This window comes from Alnus glutinosa, chromosome 14 (assembly GCF_958979055.1).
Source record: "Alnus glutinosa chromosome 14, dhAlnGlut1.1, whole genome shotgun sequence".
Taxonomy (NCBI): domain Eukaryota; kingdom Viridiplantae; phylum Streptophyta; class Magnoliopsida; order Fagales; family Betulaceae; genus Alnus; species Alnus glutinosa.
The window spans coordinates 23,246,340-23,264,260 of NC_084899.1; the positions used below are offsets into that span (position 1 = coordinate 23,246,340).

At 39.3% G+C, this 17,921-nt stretch overlaps 1 protein-coding gene across 2 annotated transcripts; it reads right to left on the reverse strand.

Moving 5' to 3' along the window:
- Nucleotides 1–980: 980 nt before the first annotated feature.
- LOC133857218 (nuclear transport factor 2) lies at nt 981–17,147 on the reverse strand. 2 transcript variants are annotated; one of them, XM_062292400.1, is made up of 9 exons: nt 16,435–17,147; nt 16,177–16,311; nt 9,041–9,350; nt 8,191–8,450; nt 7,283–7,481; nt 6,853–6,974; nt 6,706–6,771; nt 5,015–5,096; nt 981–1,493 (listed from the first exon to the last, which is right to left on the reverse strand). In XM_062292400.1, exons 1-9 carry the CDS (start codon nt 16,471–16,473, stop codon nt 1,345–1,347), a joined length of 1,362 nt encoding a protein of 453 aa, XP_062148384.1. In that variant the 5' UTR covers nt 16,474–17,147; the 3' UTR covers nt 981–1,344. The 2 variants fall into 2 exon arrangements, with proteins under 2 accessions (XP_062148384.1, XP_062148385.1); XM_062292401.1 differs by having other exon boundaries at nt 8,191–8,447; nt 16,435–17,133.
- Nucleotides 17,148–17,921: the final 774 nt, after the last annotated feature.

The following is a 17,921-nucleotide window of genomic DNA, read 5'->3' on the forward strand; positions in this document are numbered from 1 at the left end:
TGCAACTTTACATGTGAAGTTGCACTATTTATGGAATTAAGTAAAATCTATTCTAAAGTTTGAATAGTTAAGCCAATGAAGTCTCTTTTTAGCACTTTGATTATCTATTTTAGTCTAAAGATGAAAATACGTAAGCCATTAGAAGTGCTCTAATAGAAGTTATATTGTAGTAGGTTAGTAGAAGTTATACTCAGCAGTAATGGGTAATTTACATGCAGTATCTTAGTGGGTAGTTTACAATTCATGTAGTGATCAGTTATCCGTAGCTCTAGTATAAGACAAGGTCCAAAATGTAGAGAGGGTATTGAATATTGTATTGGCATTTGTCATTATGGTTAATGGGTTTGTTTGTTAAGCTCGAGGACAATACAGAATAGTGCTAGTCACTATTCACATTTTTTTTTTTTTAATTTTTACATTTTTCAATAACAATCAACATCAAAACATTCTTACTTTTTTCACTTTTATATCACATTAATAATTTTTTATTACTATTCAAATAAAAAAATTCACTGCAATACAAAACTTTTTCACTTTTTTATACAAATTCTTTTTATTTTATATCACATCATCACTTTTTACTAATTCCAAAACTAACAACCCACTACTCTGTACTTTGCCAAACAAACCCAATATCTAACCCTAATTGGATTCATTACCTATCATTGTGAACTTTCCTACCCAAAAAGAGCTATCAAATCCTATCTCACGTCACTAAACAATATTGGGTACCTATCAGTAACGTTCTCCAGTATTTTCTATTTTGGCTTACCACCATCTTACATATGTTGTTGTAGTCGTAGTTCCTTTCGGTGATCTTAAAACCCCCATCTTCCTGGTTTCTATTTTCTTTTTCTTTCTTTTCTCTATTTTTTTTTTTTTTTTTTTTTTGTTGTAGTTTGGTTTCTGATCATTTTGTTGTGTCGTCTTTGCCAAGGAAAAGAAAGTACGACCAGCATAAAGAACAATTTTGAAATAAGTGAACTCAGAAAAGTAAGAATCATATACTAACCCATTAGACAAGCACCTTGTTTTCCTGAAAACATTGGGATTGGGCTCAAAATGCCAAAAAAAAAAAATTCCCACTTGAATTGCATAATAAAACTCATTCAAGGGGAAAAAACAACATAGCTATACCCAAACAAGAAACAACACAAACAAGTCTCACCAATTCCATTCGTGTAAAATGACACACCTCAAAAAGTACACCATACTTTCCTGAAACCATCACAAGGAAGAAAGTTTGATTGGCAAAACTAAAGAGCCTAAATGGCTCAAATCACCCTCAGATCAAAAACCTAAGTAATGACCCACGAATATTTCTGCCCATCTGTAGTTTTTGTCTCATCGTGAACCACGCTGATAAAAATCATTGCCTCTTACTCTGTTGTAGTCACCACTATCCTGACTGCTTCCCCTGCCCAAGCTCCGTGCACCAAAACGCCCCCTTGGGGCCTCTGTTTGATAACTTCCTCGTCCTCTTCCTCCCCTTCCTGGTGAAGACAATTCAAAATTAAGCCAATTCATTTTCCAAGTTGACAACAAAACAGAAGAAAGACAAATTGGTTACTCAAAGCACACCATGTCAAATGGAAAATAAGTTAATTAAGTATGAAAATTGAATTATGTGCATACAATTGTAAGAGATGGCCCAATTTATTTTTTTTGGCATCAATCAATCCTGTTGTTACCATATGGTTTGACATGAATCATAAAACAAATGATTAGTTACAGACATTATCCTAGCAGACACAGCAGTCATTGTTTATTGAGTCATGACTCATATTCATCACTACAACAAAGTAGAGACCAAGGGCCAGCACAATTGCCATAGCCACTACAGAAGTTGCCATTGTTTAAAACCTGTTTTTTTGGCCCGAAACCAGCTTTGTATAGGAGAGCTTAAGGTGACCTAAGAACACCCTACAAAGACGAGATGTAAGTCGAGACCTACACTCTAAAGAGCATGAACATAAGCTCACTTTGCATGATCCATGTGCAGTAAATTGAACATACAAGCATAGTATGATCATTCAACGAAAAGAATTGAACTTGAAATGCGAAAGTGAATAAGTGAAGTGTGTTGAACTTTTGAAGCTAAAGAGAGAGGTAAGTAGATATGGTCGTACCTTTGCTTTCTTCGAAATGTAAATGTCAATGTCACGTTTTCTTAAAATTGCTTTTCGAGGTATATGATGTAATATTGTTCTGGAGGTCTATGATGTAATGTTTGCCTTTATTCGGTAGCCCCATTTTATGCATCCTAAACTATATGTTGGGAAAAGAGTTTAAATGTAATGAAAACGTTATGAAGATGTTATAAAAACGTTATGAAGATGAAAAGTGACTGAATAAAAAGAAAGGAAAGAAGTAAGTGATTGTATGAACTAATGAAATGTTTTACTGGCCATATGAAATGATGTGCATTATGCAATAGTACCGGAGCTAATGGGCGGGGCTAGCTATCTTTTATGGTCTGCCGGGAATGGCTCAATCGTGTACTTTAGTTTATACAATGGTGTTCATATCCTAGACGTCGCTCCATCTGTGGCCACAGGAACAAAGCCGGGATCCTAATGATCGCCAACCCTTACACACCAGGTGTAATTGTGTGTCAGCCACTCAAGAGTTTAAAGGAAAGAGTATTTATATTTTCAGAGTATTTGAGTCACCCTTTGTTTTTGAATTTTAAACCAACTCAGATGATGTCATTGATGGTTCTATTGGCCAAGGAAACTAGAGAAAGAAGCCCTCACATAAAAAAGGAATTGACTAAGTGAACCGAGCACATTAGTTTGTTTTGTTCCATCATACTTTCTATGCTAAAACTAAGGTTACATTTAGTACGCAGAATGACTACTTTCCATTAGAAAAAATAAATAGCTTTGATTAGGCATAGAAAAATGTGGAATAGAATAGCCTTGGTGTTAAAGTATATAATAAGGAATGAAATAGCCTTTGAATAGTCATTCCCTCATGGGCCATGATAATGGTTATTTCAAGGCTATTCAATTCCATATTATTCTATTCACAAAAAACTATTTCTTTTCCTAGTAGAATAGCTATTTTGCATACCAAACGTAACTTAAGGGTTTAAAGGTTAAGTTTTAATGAGATGAGTTGTAAGAATGGTAATATGGTGGCTTAAGTATAAATTGTTATAAGACGTTTGCTTTGGTTTGGTTTGGTTTGGTTTGAATTTTAGTTTCTTGAATCCGCATACCCTTATGTGTAATATTGTCTTCCTACCGGAAAGGGGATGCGACAACCAACCAACTCATCAAAGGCAAAACCTTTCCCCTTCTCTAAGGTATCAGCCCATCCTGATGTAACGAGTAAAGAACCCCGACCAGAGGCAATAATCATCTTTGACAGTAAAGGTATTGTCTGGGCCTCAACTCCTCGTTTCTCAAGCACATTGAGTCAACCACAATGCCTTCATTTTGACCTACAAGCTGAGCCAAACAAGGCAAACTCCCAGACCTATTGCTGTCAAAAGAGACAGGCCCAGCGATGGGACCATCTCAGCCTCCTCACCATAAAAATCTAATGGAAGGGGGCGAGCCAAATGCTTCGGCTGGACCACCGGGAGCTCCACTACAAACAGCTAGCAAAGGCACAACATCTCCTGAAGAAGTCTGCGTGTCTCACGCTCTAGCATCCAAAGCCTTGAGAGCTGCCGGCGAGCCCACCGAAGGACCAAAGAGCTAGGAAGAACTCGGGTCCGAGCGACCCATATCCTTTCCCTCCAAACCGCTTCCTCAACCAGGTCTTTACTTGACATAGAGGCCTTCCTAGCCTCCCCAGCCCGGGAATTCATAACAAAAGTAGGCTTGTGTTTCACTAGTGGAGGCGGGCCTAATTTCTTTTTAAACACATTCTGGGTTTTGGCATTTAGAAGTGGGATGTTGGCTTTAAGTGTGGGTTGGCTCCTCTCCGAATATTTCCCTGTAGCAGATTCAGGCTTCTCCAAGTTTTTGGCCCTGTTTGGCAACCCCCTCCCCTCATATTGGGGGAGGAATTTTTTTTGGAGGGATAGTAAAATGTGATTGATGTGATATAAAGTTAAAAGAATTTATATGGAAAAGTGAAAAAAAGAAAAAAAATTTGTATTGTAGTGGGGTTTTTTATTTAAATAGTAATAAAAAATTGTTGATGTAATACAAAAAGTGAAGAATGTTTCGAAATTGATGTTTTTTGAGAGAAGTGAAAATAAGGGAAGGGAGACGAGAGGGGATTGCCAAACAGGGCCAAAGAATTTCAAACCCTCATCCACTAACTCAAGAACCCGATCCACCTCCCATTTGATAAATCTCCAACTAGCTTCTCATATTTTGAAGGGTCCCACCGACACCCATCGTACGCTCACGCCTCCTGATGCAACGCAAAAACAGGTAATGGAGGCGGCTGAAGTCCTTCCTTGGGTGACCTTGGGTACTGACCCAACAGTCTTTGCACTGCCCTCCCCACGGGACAACAAACGAGGGGCACACTCCGCCGTTACTATCGGCACCATTGGGCATTTCTGCAGCTGCCTTTCCCGTGCAGGGCAAAGGATGAGAAGCACGCCCCACCGCTACTAACGGCAACTATGGGCGCTTCTGCAGCTGCACCTCCTTACCTAAAACATCCGCGAAGGACATTTTGCCAGCACCAATCATCAACACCTTTCCTTCAAACACCAAGGAAGAGCCAGTGGAAGCAGAGCTATGCTCCCCTTGCCAAGAGAGAGCTCGAGGAAAGCCAATGGCGCAGCTTCTCCAAAGATACTCTGACAGTTGCACTGTTTAATTCCAAAGATTTTTTTTTTGCAAGTTTTACATTCCAAAGATACAATTCCAGCCAAAACTACCATAAAGCAATATGCAATTCAACATTAAAACTAAACACAGCATATAATTAAAGAATAAATGAATAAGTAGAATACAACTGCTGGAGTACATTTTTTAAGACATCTCCAACCATGCCTGATTTATATATACTTCTAATTAGAGGAAAAGATTGAGGCACATACTTCCACCTCGATAAGTGCTGCCACTGTTTGGTCTCCTCTCTTCAATGTAGACTTGCCTTCCAGCCAACTGAATTGGAGATGCCTGCAGAGGAAACCATTTTAGGCCTGGCTAAAATTATTTTACAGAATTGACATTTAAAATACAAATCATTCTGAAATTTCATCGGATCATTGAAGCCATTAATTATGACTAAGGCAGACTGGTTCTTTTAGGCACCATAAAAAAAACAAGACAAACATTAAAAAAAAAAAAAAAAAAAAAAACTCAATCAGTCCCAAAAACAAAATCCCATCTGACCAAAAACACATTTTAAGGAAAGAATACTAAATGATATCCATCCGTGAACCATATCTACTTTTGATGAAAAGTGAAGAAAAGTATCAAAATTAGAAATTGTATTGACGTGATAAAAAGGGTATTATAGGAAAGTGAATAACGTAGATATTGACTTTTGAACATGGACATCCCAAAATGGCAATGTAGATCATACATATGGGACAGAGGAGGTAACATATTAATGCAGATTCCAGGAAATAATAATCAAAATCCAAACATACTATACAATCATATTCCCTATTTCTGCCAGGGATTGCCCCAACCAACCCCTGCCGCCTAATCTGGCGAGGGTCCTGGCGGAGGTGCGAGATCTTGTGCACTACCAAACCCTGCCAATAAATCCAGCGGCGGAGGTGCGAGATCTCTGGCAGCAATCTAGCCGCAGGGTGCAAATTCTTGCACCTCTCTCACCAGATTTTGCAGCAATCCTGCTGTGGAATGCAAGATCTTGCACCCAATTACAATCTCGACAGCCATCAATGTCAGCTAAGGTCAGACGGCGTGAAGCCGTCAGTCAATTCGAGGGTCTTCTTGAGCTTTTGACCAGTCAGTTTGGCTGTCAGGGGTGCCCACCCTTATCCATGTTTTTTTTTTATAAGTAATAATATATTAAAAAAGCGTAAGACGCCCTTAAGTACACAGGCAGTATATATAGGAGGCTCCAAATGAGCAGGAAACCCAAGCCTTCAAACCCACAAAACAGCAAAGCCCAAAACCCCCCGAGGCACTCAACGGTAGAAGACGTGAGACTTGCCTTTTCCCCCGCCTAGAGGATATACCCTTAGCATCGTAATTGATGGAGCATTCTAAATTTAGAAGCTCCCTTCTACCCTTTACCTTTCCGGGGGGGGGGGGGGGTAGCCTCCACCCTTGTCCATGTTACATTCAACATGTAACACAAATATCAATTAAGAAGTATCCTAACATAAAATAATGATGATGATGATGTAGCCTCAATCAAGAGCCACTTTCTTTCCTACCCATACTTTTAGTTGGACCAAATAAATGATTAAATAACAAAATCCAGAAGATATGAACAATTAAGAACTCCAATGCAAGGTTTTAAGGTATTAAATAGTAAAAAAAATAGTACGAATTACAAGCATATATTTTTATTCACATTCATAAAATACCCTAATGAAAAGCACAAATGCCACTAAAGTCACAAAAGGACCCAATTAATATATTTGACAGAATAAAAAAAAAATCATGTCATAGGATTGGGTAGGTAAATGGTAGAGGTAAAAGGACCATCATCAAACAATGAGATATTTGCCTCAACTCCTTGAAAAAGTTTTGAGCAGAATTTGAAAATGTTCAAAACAAAAAATGTAAGGAAAAGAGAAATACAAACCTTGAGCGCATTTTGAACACCAATAAGGTCTTCAAACTCAACAAACGCATAGCAAACTCCAATTTCCTGTATAAATAAATTGCTATTTTAGCTTCTCTCAAGGTTACATTGAAAGAAACTGGGTCAAAAGTAGAAAGAGAAGCTCACCTTGCGTAACCTAATGAAGATACCATCAGGTATAATTGTGCCAAAGTTCTTGAATTCCAGCTCGATTTCTGCTTCAGTAACAGTAGGGGACAAGTTTCTGACATAGACAGATTTTGGTTCACCTGGAAGGATGACCGAGGAAGGATCAGTTAACCTTCTCTAAGTCTCAAACTGAATTAAATGTTGTATCTCATAAATGGAATGTCAACAAGTTCATGTAAACTGTATATTGGCACATACCATACTAAATGTGGGAGTTTGGACCCATCACATAGTAACAAAAAACGTCAGTAAAATTCTCATATATTCTAGGATGCAAAACAAGGGGAAGATTAAACACTAGAGTAAGACCAACAATAAATTTAATGCAATAATTTCATCAATCAGGTCATGAGAGAGAAACTTGTAAAACATGAATCAAGAACTTAACCTTCTTCTTCCAGTGGCAGACCCTCCTCAGCTGCCTCTACCCCAGATTCAGGCACATATGAAAATGCAGAGTTTGAATGCTGAGCAGCAGGCTGTGGCGTATGATTCCACTCTGAAGTAGCTGAAGTAATTGGAGCACTTCTGTAGAAAGGTGGCTGGGTAGCAACTGATGATCCAGGCTGCCCACTAGAAACTCGCAGCTAGCAAGTTCCAACCATTAAAAACAACACAGGAAATCAATAAGTCAATTAATCCAACACAAACTAGTAAATTCCAAATTTTTTAACAATCAACAACAAATCCAGCACTATTCATTGAAAAAAAAAATCCAGCGCTAGTAAAATAAAGTATATATACATAAATACCAACAAATACATACAAAACGTATAAATACAAGTTCCACTCCTGCATAAATCAGTTTCTGTAATAATCAATGGCAAACACCCAACCCCTCCTATGTTGACTCACATGCATGTTTCTGTTCCTGCAATTCATTTATGTTCAATTTGCAAATAGCTTCTACGACCCCAGTTTCTCACTCATATAGATGGTTTTGTTCCCATCAATTATGCCCAGCTCCTCAAATTATTAATGCATCCAATAACGTTTGATGAGACTCAAAGGGTTGTGTAGCTCAAACAATAAACATCTTTTGACCATTTCATGTAACTTGATAAGAATGCATCAAATAAAGAACACATATAAGTTAAAAGCCTACTGGAATAAAGCTTCGATCTGGGAAAATAGCACATGCAAAGGCACAAGTGAAACCACCATGCTCACACACATGCAGAGGCACATCGGCCAAAGACAAGTGCAGCAGTACATTTGAAAATGCACACAAAGAGAGGCACAGGTAAACAAACCCCCAAGCCACCCACACACTCTTGTAATGGAAGAGGTGCATACAATAGAAGCGTAAGTTTTCTTTGGTGCCTCTCCCAAAGGTTCCTCCACAGCTGCAGCTGGGGCTTCATGCACAGTGTTTACCATGCTTTGAAGTGAAACAGATGTCTCCTCTGCAGGAGTTTCCTCCACGACAACTTCACTCTCATAGTCCTCTTGCAGCTGTTGCTCTGGTAGACTATACTTATCAACTGGATCGTCTTCTATATGGATTGAGTTCACGTACTCCCGAGCCTCATCCTCCAAAACATAGTCTGAAACTGCTAAAACCATGGGGTTAAAAGAAAACGAAGAAAAGAAACAAGAACAGCAAAAGGGCAACATTTTCTCCCATTAGAGAATCTAGAAGAGCTAGATGCCAATAACTGCAAAAAGGAAATTTCTCAGAGATTACTTATCAAAAAAATAAAAAAATTCTCAAAGATTAGGATTGGTTGTATAGTTCAACCAATTAATGAATATGTCTACCTTCCATATTAATATTCCAACACCAACAAAAGGGGAAAAAATAACTACATGCCCACAGTTCACAAGAAAAAACATACTACCTCAATTACAAATACTATTCATGACTTTGATAATTATGCCTTACACTAGTAACGGCAAAAAGAACCCATGATTCTATTAGACTAAACACATGCAAAACTATTAAACATGGTCTAGAGCTGTGAAAACTTGATAACTGAGTTGAAAGGCCAAAGACTAGGGCACTCAAAACTTGTATACTAATTTAACTGGACATCTGCATCATAGAATTAGGTTGAGCAATACAAATCTAATATGAAACCTACTGGGTTCCAATTACAAAATCTTCAACAATAGTAATTAACCAGCCTCACAGGAAAGGCATTACCTGGTGGCTCCGGAAGAGGGCTAGAAGCATTCAGTTGGGTGTCATATTTGCTTTCCGATGGAATGGGTACTTGATGTTGGCACGTTATCCCCTCATCAATGAACTGGAAGATATCATTGAGAACAAAGTAACCTTTCTCTTGAGGAGCCAGAAAAAAGGTCTGAACAAATTTTCTCCTTCCACTGAAATCCCTGGTTTTAACCAATCCTGAAACCATCACCAGGACACCTCCATTCAAAGAATCAAGAGAGTTGATTGTTTTGATCTCAATTGCAGTAAAATTTAGTGACAGTATAAGTGTATGAATTTCCTGCAGAAAAGAAAAAAACCAATATTAATTAACATGGAGAAAATATAAAGCGGGGATTAAGAAACATATTAGTTCATAAAGCAAAAGACACATGGAGAGTAAAGGATGACAAAATTAAAATTTAAGGAACAGCTATAGTTGTTAATCAACATCCAAAAGATATTATGCCATAACTAACATTTCCAATAGATATATAAACAACCCAGTTAATCGCAAATTAATGACAAGAAAAGAATCAACTGGCGATGGGAAACCATTTGTAGGTACTAAAGAATATGGATGACACATATTGGAATATTGGGTCATCAATGAAACCAGCTGGGTGACTGCATACAAGGTAATAAGATCTAAATTTACACATGCAGACAGGCACATGCACAATATAAACTTGGAAATATTAAAACATAAATCAGAAAAAAGCCCCTTAATTGACTCATTTTCAGCTTCCTAATATATCTCCTCTAATTACCAATGCTACTCGCACTAAGTCAAACATTTAATTATATACTCCAACAATATGATGCATCTTAAGGCTTTTTTTTTTTTTATAGGTAATAAACAAAATAGCATTAAAAAGTGTAAAAGGCGCCCCTAAGCATACAGGAAGTATACAAAAAGGACACCACAAAAAAAAAAAAAAAACCCGAAAAACCCGAAAGAAGAATTCTACATCAAACCCCCAACTTCTTGCCTCTAACCCGGCTAGAACCCACTCCCCTAGCATCGAAATTAACAGAACATTCTAGATTCTTGACCTCTCTTTTCCCCTTTTTCCTTTTTATCTCCTTAACCTTCTTAGAAGGGGAATCAGAGTCATAGCGCTCATCCTCAATCAAAGTCAAAAAATCCAGAAATCCCTTCTGATCAGATCCCACAAACGAAACCCCCATCGTGTGAAAACACGACCTACTATCTTTCACTACCCTGGGGTAAACAACAACACTTTCCTTCGGATCAATCCACTTTGAAGATTCCCCACCTCAAAGACCCCAGATGACAAACCGGGTAACTGGGGGTACCCAAACACCGAGGAGAACGGCCTTGGCCACTAAGGAAACAAGACCCATTGAAAATGGGGAATGGAAGCCGAAACCTCGGGAGGACCTCCGAACCTCCCAAAAAGAGGAACCCCACCAAAACTCCTCACCAAGGCAGGGGCAACCGAATGCACCACTGCCTGCCGAAGGAGAGATCCTAAAGGAGCACCAGAAGCAACGCCGACGGAAGCAAGCCCAACACCGCCTGACGAGGCACCAGGCTCACCAAACTGAAATTCCTCAACACCCGACCTCACCAAGACAGAGCCAGCCGACGGAAGAACCACTGCCTGCCGATGGATGAGCCCTGAACCGGAAAAACTTGAAACCATAGAAGACCGCACCCCAGAAGGAAGATCACTCAGAAGCACCGGAGGACGCAACACCGGCGCCGGAAGGGGGGGAAGAACGGTAGCCTGATTGACGGACTCGACCACTGGAATGAGCTGCCAACCCCTAGAACCCACCCGAAATGTGACAGACCCAGATCCACCCCAGGATCTGCCGCCAATGTCATGTCCTGCCAAAGAGCACTCCCATGGACTTCCGCCGAACGCTGAAGACACCCCGGACCCGATCCCCGCCCCGAAATCGCACCAAAAACCGAAGACAGCTTATGGCCCGAAACAGCGTCCAACTTGGCATTGGGCTTAATCACTTTATCCCCAGCCCGAAACCCTTTAAAAACAGACTTAACCCTCTTAAGCACCCGGCCCGCCACAAAACCCACCCTACATTTAAACCCAAACAAAGACTTAGAGCCCAACTTTTTCGAAAAGCCACAGGCCCAAACCAGCGCCTTGGAGAAGCGGCCCAAAATTTCAAAAACCTTCTCGAACACTCCAAACATGCCATCCCCTTGCAAATAAACGTCACCCTCAACAGCTGAATCCCTGGACACGCCAGCCGGTCTACAAACACAACCTCGAGACCTAAAATGATCATCTACACGATGGTCCATACCCGAGGGGCCAACCGCTTGCTCCTCCAGAACGGAGCAATCTCTCACCTGACGGACCGCCCCCATCTCCATTCCCCGCAGCTGCGTCTTCTCCACGTCGCACCTGACCGGCAAAGGCCAATCTCCAACAATCTTTGCCGCAACCCTATTTCCTGAGACGGTTGCTGCTGAACTCACCACCTCCGCAAACGACGGACGCCCTGTTCCTTTCCCCAGCTTAACGCCCGACGGAAAACCATCAGAGGAAGGTAGACCGCCAGAAGTCGGAGACCCAACCGTGGTTCCCAGAAAATCCAGAATTTTGCTCAGCTCCCCGGAAACACGGCTCCACCCTCTCCCGTCCCGACCTTCAGGAAAGAGAATACATCTTTAGGGAGGGGTCCCAGGATTACCCAAAACTTCTTCCACCCTCGACAGCATCCACGCAGTGCAGCTCAACCTGAAAACAGCAGAGCCTGAAAACCCTTTCCTCTTTTCCTCCACCCGAAGCTCGGCAAACCCTGTTTCCACCGAGAATCGGAAGGACTTCGCCTCCACAAAGAACCGGCTCTCCATCAGGCCGAAACCGACACCCCTACAGGCAAAGCATCCCTTCCAACAGAACGAAAAAATTAAACCCACCACCCAGGAAACTCCAAGAAAATGCAAGAGAGAACGACGGAGAGACGGATAGCTATTATTGTTGTATTTAATATTGGAAACGGTAGTATCCATCTTAAGGCTTGAAACCAGATTTAAGGTAAAAAAGACGATAGAAGATGTGGACATGCCAAAGTCTGATGATCTAACTGCTGATTAGAGTTACCACGAATCTGATCCTCTTTCCAATTCTTATGGGAGGAGGAGGTACCATTTGAGCCAAAGCTCATTGGTGTACAAATTGCATATCAAGATTCCTATTACTACAAGTTTTGTTCTCCTTAGTTACACCTATGGAATCCCAAAATGGAAAGGTGTGGAAGAAAATTGTATACATAGAAAACTTGTTTCTTAGCAAAAGGAGGAAAAGCAACTATAATGAAACATGCTATTTCTAAAATCGTATATATTTTCTCTCTTTTGGCTTTTTCTCCCTCTACAATTGCAAAGATGATTGTCATAGATCCATAGAGACAGTCTTCAGACAAGCAAGAGAGGAGATATAGTTCCTAGGAGCAACTTGGATTGTGGTATGTAATGTAAAGAAGAGAGGAGACAAGGGGCATCAAACCAATCGAGGAGTTCCACTCAGACTCTTCTGTAATAATGGATATGAAAATTTAGTCAATTGCACCTCGTCATAGTAAATAGTTGTCACAGGTTGGGGTGGGCTGGTTGTAGCAATTGGAATCAAGTATTCCATTCATCTCACAACAAATGAAAATTTACAAATTGCATGGTACTTTTACAAAAACCCTTTTCCTAAAATGCCCTTAGAAGGAACAAGAACTGTGGGTTTAAATTTGAAAAAAAAAAATGTGAGATCAAATTTTAAGGAAAATAAAGAAAAATTTGATAGGATAATATAGAAAATTAAAAAGATAAATGCTTTCATTTTTGGAAACTTTCATCTAATAAGACAACCCAAAAAGGAAAGCACGCCATCTATTATGGGGAGGTGGGAGTAACAATTTTGGGAAGATACGTGCTATGACAATTTCATTTTAAGTTCCGATACTCAAGTACCATTGCACAACTATAGAGAAAGAGGAATACAGAGAGGAACCATAATGCATAGATTGAATTAACAAGAAATAGACAAGGTTTTAAGTTAATATCATTGATGAATTTTCTGGCCAAATTTCACATACCAAAAAAATAGTTTCTAACTATATTGTTTGTTTTTATAAGTAATAAAGTTTTATTAAAAAAGTGTAATGTGCTCCTAAGTACACATGATGTGTACTTAAGAACAGCTAAAGCAGCCCACAAAAGAAAAAAACCCAACAAACCCTCAAATACCAAAATCCCTCAAACCCAAACCCTCAAGAAGCACTCCCCACTATAGCACGTGAGCCTTGCCTTTCCTATGCCGAGTGGAGGCCCTTGCATCACCATAGTTGATGGAGCTTACCAAATTCAAAATCTCCATCCTACCTTTGGTCTTCAGGCGCACAACCTTAACTTCCAGAAGAAAGTCCTCTTCAAAGGCATCCAGAATTGCCAAGGACAGATCCCCGTCCTCAACACTATCCAACTCTCAATCCAATGCCATGTTGGGAGGAAGAACACCCAAAGGGTAAGGGTAATCTCCATCCTCCCCATCCCAAATCTCATCTCCCTACTCCCACAGAACCACCTCCCCAAACGGACCCAAACACTAGCCACTTCTGAGATTGGGACAAACCATGCACCCTGAAATCATCACCATTTTCAATTGTAGAACCACTCGAGGGGGAGGGAATCCCTACCACCCCATCTTCCTTTACATGCAGAGTCGATGACGACATGACTGACTCTAAAAGCGAGGTATGAGTAGAAACTTTCACAGCCGGGCTCGGATTCAAAAACCCCCGCCGAAGGAAACCCTTATTCGAATTAGATGGCTTAACAATATCCTTCACGGAATCTTTCACTCCGGCAAAATCCATCACTAAAAGCACTGCAGCTACTTCCTCGGCTGAAAAACTAACAAGCAACCTCACTGCTGCCACAAACTATGCAAATAAATTCTCATCCATGCATTGATCTGCCTTCCGGTAGTACTTTTGGAAAGGCTTAGATATCGGTGACACAGAAAAAGAAGAGCGAAGCCTCTCTCCCAACTCAGCAGCCCATGAATACGAATCTCCAAAAAACGAAACCTATGAAGGGGTGAAGATGGGAAAAATATCCAATATGTTCTAACTATATTGCGGGCCATGAGGGAGGTAATAGAAGGAAATGGGCTTCTAAAGCTCTTTTTTTCTGTCGGGCCGCCATGATTATATCACAATCGCAAAATCCATCTAAAGTGACTTTCTTGTCTGAGGTAACTGATTTTGGAGCCAACCTAAAAGCTTAATATTCTAATTTCAAGAAACTAATTCCCAAAAGGATGGGTGTTATGAAACTAGCCTTTATAATCACTTCTACTGTACTCACTATTAACATATCGACATGAAACTCTGAGGCAAATCCAGCATTAGGAATTGGTTGAAAGTTGGATGGAAATGCTTGGAGTTTGAAATATTCAGATAAAGTGGGAACATTTTTCATTGTGGGTCTTTAAGAACTTCAGCAAGAAAGCAGGACTTGCTCAGGAGATGTTGCAATATGCTTTCTTACACCTAAATAAGAGGAAGAATAGTATCAGCAGCCTCTATCTCTTCAAAATCTAAATTTATTTCGAGATATTGTGATTAAATGCTGTCATGATTGCATTAGAAATGTTTTCTTAAGAAATCAAATCTCTATTGCCATGGCTTAAGCAAATTAATGACTGCTAAGAACAACTTAGTGAAAATTATGCTTCCCACTCTTCTGGATTGCTAGCATGGCTTGATGACACCGATGGAAGGAACACTGAAGATTCCCAAATATCATTTGTCCCCATTAATACTATCTTTCATGTCAAATCCATCCAAAAAGAAAAATTCAACATAGCCTTTGTAGTAAAAACAAGTGTCAAAATGTCAAGATACACAAGTCATTGCACTTTCCTCTCCAAAACCACATCCTACTTTTAATAAAAAAAAAGTTTCGCATATTTTTAATTAAACACATACAGACAGAGATCCCAAACCCACAGTTGGGCATTACTAGGAAAAAATAAAAACCTGAACAAAAGTATAAAATAAACGTCTGCGATTTTTGGGGAACTGTACAGCAATTTGTGTCGGACACCTGTGGAAAAGACACTCATGTTGACCCATTTCAGAAGTTTGCATGGATTCTACTAAAAAAAATATACCCTCATTTACATAGCTATAAACAAGTGTAGAACAACAGGAGTATAAATTGTTTTTTTCAATACTCAAGAAACCTACATGTCTGTTATATTCATCATTTTTTTTGCTAACCATGGATCTCACGTATCTAAACCTACATGTCTGATACATATAGTCATGCCCCAAGGAGTTGTCTCCAACACCGTAGGAGAAAGTCTTTCAAGTTATATTGAATAAGAGGAAGGCATATTTTGTCATTGGCACAAGACCAAAAGAAAACCCCTCTCCTACAAAACCATAATCTTGCAAGACCATATGAATCAAAACAAAAAGAGAAACAATCCACCAGCCATTTATCATAAAAAGAAAATTAGAAAATCAATCTACCACCCCATAACATGATTAATTTTTTTTTTTTTATAAGTAATCGACAATATCATTAAAAGCGTTAGGCGCCCCTAAGTGGAGTATACAAAAGGAAATACCAAACTAGAAGAAGCAAAAGAGTAAGGAAAACGCTATAACTAATCAACAAAGGAGTTACATAAGCATACAAAATTCTTTCTCAATTTACGAGCGCATAAGATGATTAATAACTGCCAATATACAATAATTTATTTTCTTTTTATTATTCAATAAGCAGAGGATAGAATTCAAACCCATACAAGACTTGCTATGAAAAAACAGATTCATCTTTTAAAAAAAATTAAATAAAAACCATAAAAAATAATCCACGCTTCATCGTCATATTCCATTCAAAACGCATGCACACCTTACCAAATCTGATTCCTCGAATAAAATAAAATAAAATAACCCACAAGAAGCAAACCTCACCCAGAAAGCACACCAAGACATTCATATACACGCGCAAGCATACAACAAACATAGATATAGGTATATGGTATAGAATGCACATAAACTCATTCATTCATATACATTTTTATATGTATACATACATATATAGTTCTAAAAAAAATTACCAGCATTGCGGAGGCAGTGTCGCTTGACTCGCCATCGACCCGAGTCATGGTGCTCGCCTCGGAGTAGAACTGATGGACAAGATCGGGATTTTGCTGAAGAACCTGATAGTACTGTCCCACAAAGTACGAGCCCACCTGACAAACCCAACACAACCCCAGATACCCATTAATATCAAAACCTACAGAAACCCAATCTCACGCATATAAACTCACATATACAATATATGTATATACATATACATTCTCACAGATATATACCTGAAAGGCACTGACACTGCCTGGATATGAAGAGGCCATTCTCACAGTGTCTCTTGGTCGCTCTCTCTGTTTAGAAAAGCATGCAGTAGTGGAAAGCTATGACTTTCGGTCACAGATCCACCCAGAACCCTAATCTTCAAGAACCAGGGTTTTGAATGAAAGGTTTTTTGTGTCAAAGAAAACGCAGTTCAGAGAAACAGTTCTTGGAGATTTCAGAGAAAGATATAAAGATTAAAACTCTAGAGAGAAAGAGAGATTTTAGAGAAGAGAACAGAAAAAGATTAAGAAAGAGAATGAGAGGAGTTGATGATAGATCTGTGAACACCGAGAGAGAGAGAGAGAGAGAGAGCTTTGTCTGCTGCACTGGTGCTTTCTTTGTATGTAGATTGTAGACCTTTGGATTCACTGGCTTTATACCGTGCTGCTGGCGAATACCACACAAAACCAGAGCCGTCGGATTAGGTGGTGGCGCTTAGAAAGAGCTGCCAAATCGGGACCGTCCAATGTAAAGCAAAAAAGAATGCTGTCATCATCAACGGCTGTGGTGAGTTCACTGAAATGGGTCTGTCTGTTAAATCCAAGGGTCGAGATTTGATCAAGGGGGGGTTGTGTGAGAATAGCAAAGGTGGTGAGCCCAAGAGAGGAGAGGAACTGTGTACTTTACCAATTGGAGTAAAAAGTATTTTGGGATGCCATTTACGGGTGTGGCAGAAGTGACTGAGTTTTGCTCAGCAGGGAGAGAGTCAGAAATTTATGGAGCTTCCTTCCTTCCTTCCTTCCTTCCCCTGAGTGGTTGGAGGGGAAGTTTACTGTTTCCCGATTTGGAAACAAATAGAAAGAAAAGTGGATGTTTGTTTCAGAGCCATATCACATGATAACCGAATCAAAAAGGGGGAAATCTCTGAGGTTTCTAGTGAATTTTTTAATTTGTGGCTTCCAAAGTTGATATTTCACAATCATAAAAGGATTACTTCAAATCTGCCGCCCAAATGTTTGCTTCCCATTTCAAGATATGATCATTTTCTACTCAATATTTATAATAACATCTATTTCCTTTTTTTAAATAAAGCAAGGTGATGAAGCTTTTTTATTTTTTTATTAGCAATTACACAAAAAAATAAATAAAATAAAAAGGATAAAAAAAAAGTACATAGTTTTAGGGGGAAATGATTTCTAAAGTTAAGATATTTTAGAAAATTTTATTCAATTCCAATGAGAAAATCTAGTCATCACCAAACAAATGAATAAGAATAATCTTTCATTCTAACTTCTTGTATTTCTATTACTAGTAATCATCGTTCAACTCTACCAAACATACCATCAATATCTTTTCCTAAAGCAAGGTTTAGAAACCATGATAAAGTATCTCGAATCCATGAAAGGGTATAAAAACAGTAGGAGAGCTTAAAGCAATTTATGGGCCGACCATCAGAGTCGAAAGATCCACTAGAGGTTCACAAGAGCTCTATCCAAAGTGAAAATTCCGG

Coding starts and splice junctions, on each gene's coding strand:
- LOC133857218 (XM_062292400.1), bottom strand. CDS start 16,473: ATGGCCTCTTCATATCCAGGCAGTGTCAGTGCCTTTCAG. Junction 16,312..16,434: donor GCAGTGTCAGTGCCTTTCAG/GTATATATCTGT, acceptor TGGGTTTGTCAG/GTGGGCTCGTACTTTGTGGG. Junction 6,772..6,852: donor TCTTCATTAGGTTACGCAAG/GTGAGCTTCTCT, acceptor TTATTTATACAG/GAAATTGGAGTTTGCTATGC.